The following is a 14149-nucleotide window of genomic DNA, read 5'->3' as shown; positions in this document are numbered from 1 at the left end:
CTCCAATGGCTGCCGCGGCTGGCCCACTGTGGCCGGCGCACCGCGCTGATCCAAAGGCAGGAGCCAGGTGCTTCTCCTGGTCTCCCATGGGGTGCAGGGCCCAAGCACTTGGGCCATCCTCCACTGCCTTCCTGGGCCACAGCAGAGAACTGGCCTGGAAGAGGGTCAACTGGGACAGAATCCGGCGCCCCGACTGGGACTACAACCCGGTGTGCCAGCGCCACAAGGTGGAGGATTAGCCTAGTGAGCCGCGGTGCCGGCCGAGGCTGAGGTCTTATACCAGCTTTTCTAGCTAATAAAAAGCAGAAAGCAAAGCAAGGACTGTGAATGTAGATGTACCCACCATCCCCGATTTACCTAGGACTGCAATGGATTTCTAATATATGAGACTCCCAGTGCTGAAAGTGGGGCATTCCAGGGAAAAGTGGGATGAGTTAGGCTGCTTGATTTATCTTGGCTTGAACCTGCCAAGTTCTATATATGCATTGAGTCTTGCATTCACCACATGAGATAGGTACAGAACTTATTCCCATGGAGAACCAACATGTGAAAAGTGAAGTGCCTTGCCCAACTTTACACAGTTGATTGATTGGGTGTAGGATGTGAAACAAGGGCTATGCTGTTTCTCACCACTATGTTTTCTGTCCACAGAAGCTAGTGGAGTTTGTGGATTGGTCATATGAATGTTTTTTGAGAGGTAGTGTTACAGACAGAGAAAAGTCTTTGATCTGTTCACTGGTTCAATCCCCAAATGGTCGCAATGGCCAGAGCCAGGCTGATCTGAAGCCAGGAGCCAGGGGCTTCTTTGGGGTCTCCCACGTGGTTGCAGGAGCCCAAAGACTTGAGCCATCTTCTACTGCCTTCCCAGGCCATAGCAGAGACCTGGATCGGAAGTGCAGGAGCTGGAACTCGAACCGGTGCCTACATGGGATACTGGAACTATAGGTGGAGGCTTAGCCCACTACACCACAGCACTGGCCCCAAATATGCAGTTTAAGGTCTGTTAAGGTGCAATAATAATTTTCTGAAATCTGTGAAGTTCTTCATCTAAGGGACCACCCTAGTTTGTATAATGGATAAGAGGTGTGGGAGAAATCTATCACTTTGTATACACATAGAAGTGGCTGGCCAACCCTGACAGTTCTGCATTTATGGTTTCATCTAATCTCAAATGGAAAATAATTGAAAAAAATTAGCATGTGTACTTAACATATGCAGACTTTGATTACTGGCTGTTATTCCCTAAATGATACAGCACGACAGTTATTTACAGAGCATGTACGTTGCATTAGGTATTTTAAGTAACCTAGAGGTGATTTCAAGTGTACAGGAGAATGGACATGGGTTATATGCAAATATTAGGTCATTTTTTAAAAAGGCATTAGCTACCTGCCAGTTCTGGTGTCCTCTTGAAGTTCTGGAACTAGTTCCCCATGGATACTGAGGAATGACAGTGTATTACTCCCCAAACCTAGCTATTCAAAAGAACAAACATGAAAGTGCTGTTCAGTGTGCAACCTTTCCCCTGCAACCTTCTCTGGAAAATCTTACCAAAAAGCTGATGGGTTTTTAAGTCATGGTCTCAGTACCTGAATGTCCCCCGATAATGCCTGGCAGTTGTGTCGCTTTCTAGTGCACTCCCTGAGATGACCTTCCATACCTCACTGCCAATGCGTGTGTCTCCCTCTACTAATGAGCTCACGTAGGCCTGTGCCATGCCTGTTGTCTCCCTAGAGACTTTGATACTCTTTGTATGCCTTTCTTCTGACTCGTCCATGCCTCCTTTTCTGGTTATGCGGCTTTGGTTAACATAAAATATGTCCTGGTCTGTACGCTTCTCTGCAGCTGCTCCATCTGTCCATGTCCTCCTCAGCCATGCTTCTTGAATGGGTTGTGCCCACTTCCCACCCCTCTGTGCCCTCTGTGCTCTTTGACCACTGTCATCTGGCTTCTATCCCTTTGGCACCATGGACATAGTTTTACTCAAGTTCACTCATGGCTTCCATTTTTGCTAATTCTCAGACATTGTTGTCTTCCTGGTAGCCACCCTTTCATTTTTCTCCCAAGTTGAGTCCCACTCATTCTAGAAAGTCTTTCTTCTCTTGGCTTTAGGAACACTGTTCTCCTGCTTGGTTGGTCATTCCCTTTCAATTATTGTTCTGTTTCCTCTTCTTCTGCCTGATATTTAGATGTCAGTGTTTCTCAGGGCTGGGCCTAGCCCTCTCTTGAAGCCTTCTAGATAATACATATTCCTATGGATTTAGATGTCATCTTTAATTTCTGTCTCCTTCTATTTTTAATTTTCTTTTTAAAAGATTTTATTTATTTGATGGGTGAATTATGGAGAGAAAGGTCTTCCATCTGCTGGTGCACTCACCAGATTGCCACAATGGCCAGAGCTGAGCTCATCCCAAGCCAGGAGCCAGGAGCTACTTCTGGGGCTCCCACATGGGTGCAGCGGCCCAAGCACTTGGGCCATCTTCCACTGCTTTCCCAGGCCATAGCAGAGAGCAGGATAGGAAAGGAACCAGTGCGTATATGGGATTCCAGCGCTGCAGGCGGAGGCTTAGCTCACTATGCCACAGTGCCGGCCCTCTTTTTCTTTTTAATTAACATGTAATGATTGTATATATTTATAGAGTCCGGTGTGATATTCCATGCATATAATGTACACTGGTAAAATCAGAGTAATTAGCATTTCTATCTCCTTACTTGTCTTTATGTTTGGACATTTCAAGCTGCTCTCTTCTACTTTTCCATAAAATATACACAAGTTACTGTGAGATCCTCTGTGTTGTGGAACTTGAGAACTTACTCCTCCATTCAGTTCTATTTTGGTACTTTTTATCCTTCCTCCCTATAGCCTTCGTAGCCTCTAATAATTACTAGTCTACTTTCTTCTATATTGAGATCAAGTTTTAACTTCCACATATGATAGGAAACGTGCAGTATTTGTCTCTGTGTATGAATTATTTCACTTAACATAATGTCTTCTGGATCCATCATTGTTGCTGAAAATGGCCAAATTTCATTGTTTTCTGTGGCTGAATAATATTCTATATTATGCCTGTACTACATCGTCTTTGCCTATCCATCTGTTGATGGGCACCTAGATTGATTCTGTATCTTGGCTGTTGTGGATACAATAAGCACAAGAGTATAGTTATCTCTTTAATATGCTGACTTCCATTTCCTTTGGATATATACCCAGGAGTGGGGTAGCTGGATCATACTGTACATTTATTTTTAGTTTTTTAAGGAGCCCTATGTTTTTCTGTGGTGGCTGTGCTAACATTTCCACCAGCAGTGTATAAAGATTCTCTTACACATTCTCTGCCTTCTCATCAGTGCTTGTCACTTTTTGATAATGGCCATTTGGGCTGAAGCGATGCCTCACTGTGGTTTGATTTGTACTTCCCTGCTGAGTTTTGTTTTCATTTGCTTGGTGATCACTTTCACTTCTTGTGAGATATATCATTCAGATAATTTGCTCATTTTAAACTGGATTATTTAGGCTTCTTCTTTTTTTCTTTCTTTCTTTCTTTTTTTTACTACCTTATATAACCTGGATTCTTTATAAGATGAATAGTTTTCAAACATTCTATTCCACTATATAGATTGTTTATTCGGTTTGTTGAATGTTTTCTTTTTTGAATAGAAGCTCCTTAGTTTACTAAAATCCTTGTCTTTTTTTTTTTTTTTGCTTTTATTGCCTGTGTTTTTGGGAACTTATCAAAAAAAAATACTGTCTATAATAGTGTTTTAGGAGGCAGGCACTGTGGAGTAGCGGATTGGACTTCTGCCTGTGGTGTTGACATCCTGTTTGGAAACTTGTTCAAGTCTGGCTGCTCCACAATTGTTCTAGCTCCCCGCTAATACGCTTGGAGAAGCAGCAGAGGATGGCCCAAGTGCTTGGGCCCTGAACCCACTTGGGAGACCTGGATGAAGCTCCTAGCTTCTGTCTGGCCCAGTTTCAGCCATTGTGTCCATTTTGGGAGTGAACCAGTGTGTAGAAGATCTCTCTATCTCTCCTTCTCTCTGTAACTCTGCTTTTCAAATAAAATAATTCTTTAAAAAAAAAAACAATGTTTTAAAATGTTTTCTCCATGTTTTCTTCGAATAGTTTCATAGTTTCAAGTCTTACTCTTAGGTCTTTTGATCTATTTTGAGTTGATCTGTGTATATGGTGAGAGAGATGGATCTAGTTTCATTCTTCTATTGTGAATATCCAGTTTCCCCAGCACTGTTTATTAAAGAGTCTATCCTTTCTCCAAAATATGTTTTTGGTCCCTGTGTCAGAAATCAGTTGACTGTACATGTGTGGATTTATTTCTGGGATATCTTTTCTGTTCCATTGTTCTTAGGTCGGGTTTTAATGTTTTTTAACTTCTTGGTTACTATAACTCTGCAGTGTTTTTTGACTTCAGGTACTGTAAGTACCACTGGTCGTTTGATGGAAACTACATTGAACCTGTACATTGTCTTCTATAATATGGGCATTTAAAGGTATTTATTTGAAAGGCAGAGAGACACAGAGGGTGAGATATAGACAGTCAGAGAAAGATCTCCCAACTCCTGCTTTGCTTCTCACATGTCTGCAGCAGCCAGACCTGGGCCAGGAGCTCAATATGCGTCACCCACATGGGTTTAAAGGACCCAGCTGAAATTGGAGATGACCCCCTAAAGTCTACATCAAAATGTGGCCCCTTAAAGTTCCCCAGAAGTGCGATCTGGGGTGCCACATATGCAACTGGAATGTGGGGTGCCATACGATTTATTAATAAATCCCCAATATTAATAAGCCCAAGAGGGTTCTTGCCTAATATTAAATACCGGCACAGATAAACGAGGCAGCATGGACATTTTTGGCTTTTATTAAGTGCCAAAGGTGCCTAGGAAAGTGAGGGCTTTAGTTCAGTTTGAAGAGGGGTAAATCTGGGAACTAGGGTAATGTCCATACCAAGCAGAGAGCAGGCCAGAAGCCATGTGCAGCCAGTGCCTTGACCTGCTTTCCACTGCTTATCACCAGCAGAAAGGCAGAGACAGAGCCTTTTGGGATGCTCCTTGCCTTTTTATACATTTTCTTCAGGGGAGTGTCTTGTGGGCAGGTGGGCGCTCAGGTATGGTCAGGTAGAGCCTGATGTCACATGGGGGCGTGGTGAGGGTATCAGGTAGGGTGTTAGGTCACATAGGGGCATGGTGAAGGTGTGGTCTTCCAGCTCACAAACCTAATCAATTTTAGCCTGTATGCCTGCCTACTTCACAACCACTTGAGCCATGATGCGTTGCCTCCTAGGGTGTACGTTAGTCAGAAGTTGGAATTGGGAGTGGAACCAGGATTCAAATCTAGACACTCTGACATAGGATGTAGCATCCCAAGTGTAATCTGACCACTGTGCCAAATATCTACGCCATGGACATTTTAACAGTAGTAATCCTTTCATTCCACAAACAAGGATGGTCTTTCCATTTTTTTCCTGTCCTGTTCAATTTCTTTTAGTTGTGTTTTATAATTTTCATTATAGAGGTCATTGACCTGCTCAGTTAAATGCTTTGTTATGCATTTTTTGTAGCAATTGTGAATGGAATTGCTGTCTTTATTTCTTTTTGAGCAATTTGTTATTGTCGTATAAAAATGCTGCTAGTTTTTGTATTTTGATAATGTATCCTGCCATTTTATTGAATTGGTTTATTTGAATTCTCATTTAGAGAAAATATGGCTGCAACCAGAGACAAAAAGAAATAAAAGCGGAACCCTCCTCCCAACACAGACCTTGAAAAGTGGCTGCTCACAATGAACTAGTGAAGCACTGCCCACTGTTCTCTTGTCTAGGGAGGGAAGATGTCCTACGTTCTGCTTCTGTAACCTCCAGTCATAAACCTGTCCAATAAATCTGCCCTGGTATCTCTTTTACAAACATACCAGGCCCACTGACCTTTGGAAGTGTGGTCCTAAGTCACATGATCTGCAATTTAAACCCACCAATGCTGTAATAGCTAAGGTATGAGGCTGATGAACCTATAAATATTGTAAGGACCTGGGGATTGTTGCTCAGTTCTCAGGAAATGATTCCAGTTGAGCCCACGGGTGTAAATGGATTGTCTCGGGTGCCTGTTTGAATGGAGAGAATTTTCCCACCTCAGATTTCTGTAACACTAACAGTCTTTTGATAGCATCTTCAGATTTTTCTGTACATAATATCATGTTATGTACAAACAAGGATAATTTGATATTCTATGTTCGTTTCTCTTGGCTAATTGCTCTGGCTAAGATGTCCAGTACTGTAGTGACTAAGAGTGGTGAGGTGGACATCCTTGTCTAGTTCTTGATTGTGGCCAAAAACGTACTACAGCATCCTGATCCAGTCCACACCTCAGACCTTCTCTGGGGCCTTTCTCTTATTCTAGCAGTGTTTTCAGTGTCAGACATTCATCAGGATCTTTACTATTGATTGCCCCTATTGGGAGAGCTCTCCCAATAGTTCTTTTCTCTCACAACTGAGCTCAAAAGCCATCTCCTCTGAGAAGTTGTGCCTGACTACCGTCTCTGTGGTCTCTGTGATCTGTTTCAGTGTTTTGTAAATTTCCTTCATAATATATCACCATTAGAAGTTATCTGAGTTTCTTATTTACTGTTTTCTTTTAAAATTCTCATTATCTCTCACTCTCCTCCCTCTGTCTCTTTCAGTAAAATGCAACTGAAGGCTTTCATGAAGTTAGGGCTCACAATTTGCCATTGTGTCCCTCGTGCCTAGAAATCTTCAGAAACATGTATATGTTCCATAATAGTTGTTAAATAAGAAAAATCCATCTTTGTTACTTTCAAGCACCAACCATATAGTCAACTAAGGCATACGAGGGAGTTTGTTTTAAATCAGACTAAGATGAGAGCCAAGTTCCCTAAACAACTTTTGCCTCCAGTGAGTCTGTCTTATTTCTTGTCTCATTTACTTCATGAAGGCATTTGTATTGACTTTTCTTCCCTGTTTTACTTAGGGCATTCTCATAGCAAAAAGAAGTTACAGAATTCAAGGTAAGAATAATGGAATGGGGAAGGGGGATGGGAAGTCTTGAAGGCCCCTACTCTAATATGGCTTTGCTCTGGAAAGTTCTGCTCTGGGGCTTTGGGACCTAAGCTTACACTTGCATTTTGCCCTAGCTCTAATAACAAAATGAAAAATTCAGCATGCTGCTCCAGTTCCTTCTTCATACCCCTAGTGGCCTGAGCCAAGTTAAAGTATAAAATTTATCTCTCTATTAATAAGAAATGCTTATGAATCTGCAATGGCTTTTTCCCAATGAGCTGAACTTTCAGCTGTCTGAGCTGTCTGAGTAGCCAGGAGCTGGGCTGTACTTTGAGGGTAAACAAGAAGCCTAGAATCTGTTCACAGGGTTTTTACAGCTCAACCCGGGTTATTTGCAGCTCTGATTGCCTATTAGGATCACCTGGGCACTTAAGCGTACCTGTGCAGGATCAACCCTAGAACTATTCAGTCAGCGTCTCTGGGCATGAGGCCTGAGTGTAAGTATGGCTCATGAGAGCTCTCTGGGTGATTCTAGTAGACAATCAGTGCTGAGAACCACCAATGTCTTACTCTCTATTCCTGACTCAAAGAGCATAACTTATGTAACTTTGACTAGATTTCAGAGTTTTAGTGACATTTGGTATAGAAATAAAATATAATAGCTTTGGGGGAAAAAAGATCCTGTCCATCAAATTCTATCTAAACCACTGATAATTTTAGACTAATAAAATATGGAATACAGTTAGCCATCTCTATCTGTAGGTTCTTCATCCTTGAATTCAACAAACTGCTCATGAGAAACAAAAGTAATTGTGTCTGTAGAGTACACAGACTTCTTTTCTTGTCTTTATTCCCTAAGCAATCTATATATACAGAATATACAGATTACAAGAGGTGTGATCACTAATCTAGAGATTATTAAAAGTGTTTGAGAGGATATGTATAGATTATATGCAAATACCATGTCATTTACATAAGGGACTTCAGCATCTGTGAAATTTGGTTCATGCAAGTATTCGAAGACAAAGTAATCTGAAGTAAAAGTCAAACAGAGGTGTGGTGTTTAACTGAACAGTTAAGCTGCCAGATAAGATACTCAAGTGGGTTCAGTATCTGCCTCTAGTTCCTGGCTCCAGCTTCCTGCTAATGCAGACCTTGGGAAATACCAATGATGGCTCAAGTTCTGGGGTTACTTCCACCCACTTGGGAGTGCTGGGTTGCATTCTGAGATATCCTGGCTTTGGCCCCTGGCCCTGAGGACGGTGCAGGCATTTGGGGAGTGAACCAGGGGAGTGTGCTTGCTCGCTCTCTCTCTCTCTTGTCTCTTCCCCTCCCTCCCCCTGTCTCTGCATTCCCTGTAACTAAATAAATGGCAACTCAAAGTATTTATTTATCAATGCTTTTAGATTATCTGTGTATTCTTTATTAGAACTGAAACTTGGAACTATGATAACATTCATCAATAACATTTATAAACATTCATTCATTATCCATGAAATCATGGCTGAGGTTCATCTCTAACTATGAATTGTAGAGTCCATAGCATGTCAGAACTGGTGTGCCATGTGAATAACTATCCCCACTACAGTTCTTGGTACTTAGCAGGTGCTTCATCAGTGTGGGTGGTTGAATGAAAAACAACTTGCCAAGCAGTCCCATTAGGCAGGGCTCTCTCTATCCTGTTTGAGAGCTTAACATGTTTACACGCTGTGTCTATGGAGTTTTTGTGTTTTGTTCACTTCTGTATCTCTAGATGCACAAAAGTGTGTACCACACTAAATATTTCTCAATGGACTGAAGGAAAAAAAGAAAACAAAACAGATTTGCCCAAAGTCATATGACTGGCCAATGACAGAGAATTAAAACTCTAAAAAAAAAAAAAAAAAAAAAAAGAGAGAGAGAATTAAAACTCAAGTGTGATTCGATTGAGACATCCATTTCTTTGTCTTTTTCCTTTTGAAATTTCTCAAGCCAAAAAAAGAATTAAAATAACAACAAAGAACAATAGAACATTTTACCTAAAGTCCTCATTTGACATTTGGAGCAACTTGCGTTTTCTAGTTCTCTATGTATATAATTTTTTTTTCTGAACCATTTGTAAGGAAGTTGCAGACACTTGGACACTTCACCTGCAACTCCTAAGAAAAAGGATATGCCATTTTAAAGACTAAGGAAATAAAACTTCCTCAATTGTTTTCAAGTTATGTTATAGCCATTTTACGGCTTTCCCTCTTAGCCAGTTACTGATCATGGTTTGTGCACTGCATTTGGTTGCTCTCTCTTCAAAACCTCTCCTCTTAATCCTATTCTGTGTTACGTGGGAAATACTTAACTCAGCCTCAGCCTTTACTTCCACAGCCCCATCCCCTTGGCCAACGTCCCCCCATCAGGGTTAGCAAATGCAGTGGCAGAAGGCATGCGTGCAGAAGACAACATCTACAGCATTGAGGAGAACGTGTATGAAGTAGAGGATCCTGAGGAGTATTACTGCTATGTCACCAGTGGGGTTCAGTGTTGACTGCTTCTGGGTTGTCACCTTTCACCTCCATCGCATTTAATCACTCCAGTTTTGATCTTGGCATTGTTTTTTTGAAAAAAGATGAGATCCGTCAGCTGACTGATTTTGGAGGTGCCATCTGTCTGAGCAGAATAATCCCATTTTCTGAAGATCGTTAGCTCATGTGCAGATGGGACTGTGTTACCTGCACTGGACTTACACAGGCAAACCATTACCTCTGTATGTAGCCAACAGAGCTATGCAACCCCGGGAATGCTAATCATGGATGTTAAAGGGCAAATGGGCTTTTCATGGATTAGGAATCCTTGATACGAAATCCCTGGAGTTCGAGGAAATTCAAGCACAAAAGCTATCCATGAAGCTGCTGAAAATGTAGGTAAAATTATGTTTTGGAATGTATGCATGTGTTTGTGTGTGTGTGTATGTGTGTGTGTGCAGAAAGATGGAAGAAGCCACTGACTTTCATAGAGACTCGTGCTCCTTAAAAAGTTTAGAGTTGACTGGCACAGGACCACACGATCTTGAAGATTGCCTCTGAATTATGCCTTTTTGAGTGTTGCATCTGCAGCAGTGTGTGCCAGCGCACAGATCTCCTTTGCTTCACTTAAGGACACTGCTCGGCGGGAGTACCTGGAGAAAAGGGAAGTGTGCTTGTTGTATGTTGCTAAGTCTTTTTTGTGTGCTTGAAGAGCAACAATCTCTGTCCAACTTCTCCGTTTGTGGAGAAGACTGGAGCTGTATTTTTCAGAGAAGCAGCAGCAGTGACTGGAACATAAATTCTGTTTCCTGGTGGAAGGAAGGCAAAGGTCTCTAGCAATTTGTATTGCTAGTGTCAGGACCACTGATGGAGACAGTGGTCCCTGAACTTGAATTCTGACACGGTGCAGACAAGTCTGTCCTGCTTGTTGTTGCCTCCCCAGGGCCTGGCGTGGCTTTGACACATATGGAAACTTACTGAATATCTTCAGAGTGAAAAAAATCAGATGAGAAAAAAGGTAGCTTTCTGAGAAGACTTCTTCACTGGCGAGCTCAGACATAGCCTGCCTTTGTAACTTCTTTCTTTGGAGAACTCACAGATAAACTGAAGCTCCCCTCTCTGCTCTTATCCATGCCAAAGTGGCCTTTGATTCTCAGCATCTCCCAGCTTGAGGCCTTGGGAGTCCATTTCCTTGTTCCTGCTGAGCCCTCCTCAGCCCACAAAGAATGAATCAAGAATATGGATCTGTCACTGGCTGAAAACTGCTCAACCCCACATGATGCTGCCTGCAGCAGATGTTGGTCATGGAGGACGCAGGCAGCCTGTTCGTTTCCAGGAGGTTTTTTGCTGTCTTGTTATGTGAGTGGCAGTGTCAGAGCTGCATCTGGATAGTTTTGTAAGACACTGGCTTTTACAGCAGGATAAGTAATGGAGATCATTTCCCAAAGTTAATTATAGGCATCAGCTTCCATTCAGGCTGAGAAATTAATCTCAAGTATTTTGAAGTCATGCAGTTCAACTGAGAGGAACTTCAGAATATATTGTGATCAAATCCATGGTTTCCCTAGGAGGAGATTCTTATCCTACAAAAATCTTTAGGATGATCATTGCAGTAGTGTTTTAAGACTTTTTACATCAGTAGTTGCAGTAGTTGATTGTGTTATGGTATGTCAATACACTGGTGTAGTTAAAAATAATTAGGAAGTTTTGCCAATGAGCTGTTTTGCTAATTCAACAAATACTTAGTAAGTGCTTACCATGTGCCAGCCACTTTGGTGCTGGGACTACAAAGGGGACCCAGTAGACACATCCCTGGTTCCATGGACGTTCTAGTCGATCTGACAAGAAGGAGGATTCATGTACACTCATTCATTCAGCAGACATTTATTGACATCTCTTTTGTACTGGATACTGTTCTAGACTCTGGAAAAGTAGCAGCAATGCTGCAGGCAAAATCCCCGCCAGCAGTGGCTTTCAGCACTGTAGCACAGCCCTGGCCCTGAGTATGCACACGTTAACATGGTTACCCCGTGGGGACAAATGGTTAAGACCAACTTTCATATTTTTCTTTAATATACCTCTGCTTCAGTTTGAATTCTTTACTTTCTTTTATAATTAAAAATTAAATTGAAGAGTTGTAGTGGTGTTTTCCTGTTCACCCTGCTCGTGATAAGAAATGAAGACCTGGATGGGTCATAGTCCAGAGCAGAGCGTGGTGGCAAATGAGAGCTGGAACCCTGGTTTTCAGTGTAGGGGCCGCTCTGCATCAAATATTTGGAATGGGGAAGATGGCAAAGATAGCAAAACAAAATGAGCAACAACAAAACCGAGCAAAGGAAAGTTATTACAACGGGTCCAGGAAACAGCAAATAGTAACCTAACTGAAAACAGTGGTAGGAGTGAATGTGTGATTTGTTCTCCCAAGTACCTTGGGATTTTTCTTCCAGACTTGTCAACAGAGAACACACAGGTTCTGAACAGAGATACAGGAAAGGTACCTGATTTTTTTTTTTTTTTTTAGACTGAGAAAAGTGAAGTCTTACTATGTTTTACCTGCCTATTGCTTCATATAGATTTGGAATTCTCAAGGCAGAAATTCCAAACAATTTAGTTTCTCTCTAATTGGTTCATATAACCTTAATTTATATAAAAAATTAGTTTTTCCCTTTTTTAATGTCATAAAAGGATGGATTTATGAAAATATCTTACTGATTTTTAATCAGAATAGTCATCATTTACATACAATAAAAACACTCATTTTTTTAAGTGTACAATATGAGTTTGACAGATGTGTGCACCTATGTAAATCACTCCAAGCAAGATATAAAGCATTTCCCCATCCCAAAATATGTTTTGAATGTCCAATGTTCTTCATGCCTCCTTTTCCCAAAGGTGATATCTTGATTTAAAACACTAAACTGAACACAAATTAATTTTGTCTCCAGATTTCTATGGAAAAAAATCTGGATTGTTCTGGAAATAAGTGGAGGTGGTCTTAGGGCATTCATTTTCGAAATTCTCTCTTGTGCTTTCCTGGGACTTAGTTGGGAAGAGGGGAGAGGGTAGGGATGGCTGGCTGTTCAGTTGGGAGATTCTCAAGCTTGAGGAAGGCTCAGATTTTGGTCTATGCTTGGTGGGAAACTGCCAAGGGAGCAGTATGAGTCAGATATGTTAGTTTCAGGCTTCTGGATCCTCTTAATCTCATTCTCAACCACACTGACCACAGTAATAAAGGTCATTTCAAGTCCCTCATTTACTCATAGTGGTGAATTTATTTTTTGAATTCTTATTCTAATTCCTTCTGCTTATGGTGTGACTTTCTTTTGCCAAAGAGAGCAGTGAGATTTTAAAAACTGGCTGTTTAAACCACTCATGTACGATTGTGGTGGAGGACATCTGTCTAAATATACACATTATTAAAATAATGTGTTGGGAATGGGTCACCTTTGGGAAATATTTCATTACAGTTTTATATCCCATGTTTGTAATCTGCTTTGTGATGTTATAATTTCTATATTGTGTACTTGTACCTTTTCACTTTACTTTAAACTTAGTGTAAGTAAAATAAAAATACTTTACGTGCCAATGCATTGTTAATTTCTTTTTGTCAGTTTTGAGGGAGCCGTATATCTCCATCTAATCTTTTTTCTTAACTTTGTTATCTACAATTGTACTTGCCATTAAGAATCAAATGCACACTGAATTTATTTCTTCTTAGAAAAACATATAAGAATAACAACTGTATAGATATAGGTGAAATTATTTCACATATTTTTGTTCCAATATTATAGGTTTCTTGTTTCATTTATTTATCCTCATGTTCACTACAACAAGATTTTAGAAAAAATTCTTTTTATGAAAAGTTAGACAGCAATAAGGGAAGCAGAAATCCAACAAGATATGCGTCCTTAAACAGAGACGCTTACTCAGGGCCCAAAGTGCTATAAAGCAAATTCTTTCAAGTTAGCTGTCCCATCCTGTGTCTTCCTTGTATACATATTTGCTGAATTTCCCTGAAATCCCGTCAATTCAGAAAAATCCTGTCTCTTGAAGAGATTAGAGGCAGTTAGGCTTTTGTTTTGGAGTAGGAGTGTTGGAGAGAAAAATGAAAACTGCAGAGAACATCCCTGAGGCCTGGGAAACTGGGAGTTTCTAAAGCTCCTCACAGCGGATCTTCATGTCAACCCTCAGACCTGGTCAATTCTAGGGTCAAAAGATTTTTTTGCTGGGCCAGCACTGTGGTTGAGGCACCCATGTGGATGCTGACATCCCATGTGAATTTCATTTTGAGTCCTGGCTGTTCCAATTCCAATCCAGCTCCCTGCTAATGTGCCTGGGAAGGCAGCAGCAGAAGGCAAGGGGCCCTTGCCACTCACGTGGGAGATCTGTGTGGGGAGCAACTGGGAGCGACTCGGACTAGACTAAGTTACTGGAATTAAGACTTATTTTGTGCATCTGCTCTCCCACAATATGGCGCTGGGAGAGAAGAAAACAGCTTTTACACAGCTGCCTCCAGTTCAGCCAATAAACTGTAGGACTTGCTCCTGATTGGAGGAGAGCAGCGTACTCGGTGTGTGGGCAGCTGAGTTAGGATTGGCGGAGGAGGACTATAAAGGAGGAGAGAGACGG

General features: G+C 41.3%; 1 protein-coding gene across 2 annotated transcripts in view; it reads left to right on the top strand.

Moving 5' to 3' along the window:
* The window catches only part of HAVCR2 (hepatitis A virus cellular receptor 2), a 44513-nt gene extending 31407 nt beyond the window's left edge, over positions 1–13106 (top strand). For both annotated transcript variants that reach the window (XM_008255320.4, XM_070076381.1), the window contains 2 exons: positions 6997–7033; positions 9384–13106. In XM_008255320.4, coding sequence (XP_008253542.2) covers positions 6997–7033; positions 9384–9543 — 197 coding nt within the window. In that variant the 3' untranslated portion in view covers positions 9544–13106. The remainder of the gene's footprint in view (positions 1–6996; positions 7034–9383) is intronic.
* Positions 13107–14149: the final 1043 nt, after the last annotated feature.

Source organism: Oryctolagus cuniculus, chromosome 6 (genome assembly GCF_964237555.1).
Source record: "Oryctolagus cuniculus chromosome 6, mOryCun1.1, whole genome shotgun sequence".
Taxonomy (NCBI): domain Eukaryota; kingdom Metazoa; phylum Chordata; class Mammalia; order Lagomorpha; family Leporidae; genus Oryctolagus; species Oryctolagus cuniculus.
The sequence above is the reverse complement of the archived record's forward strand: the minus strand, read 5'-3'. Positions and strand labels throughout refer to the sequence as shown.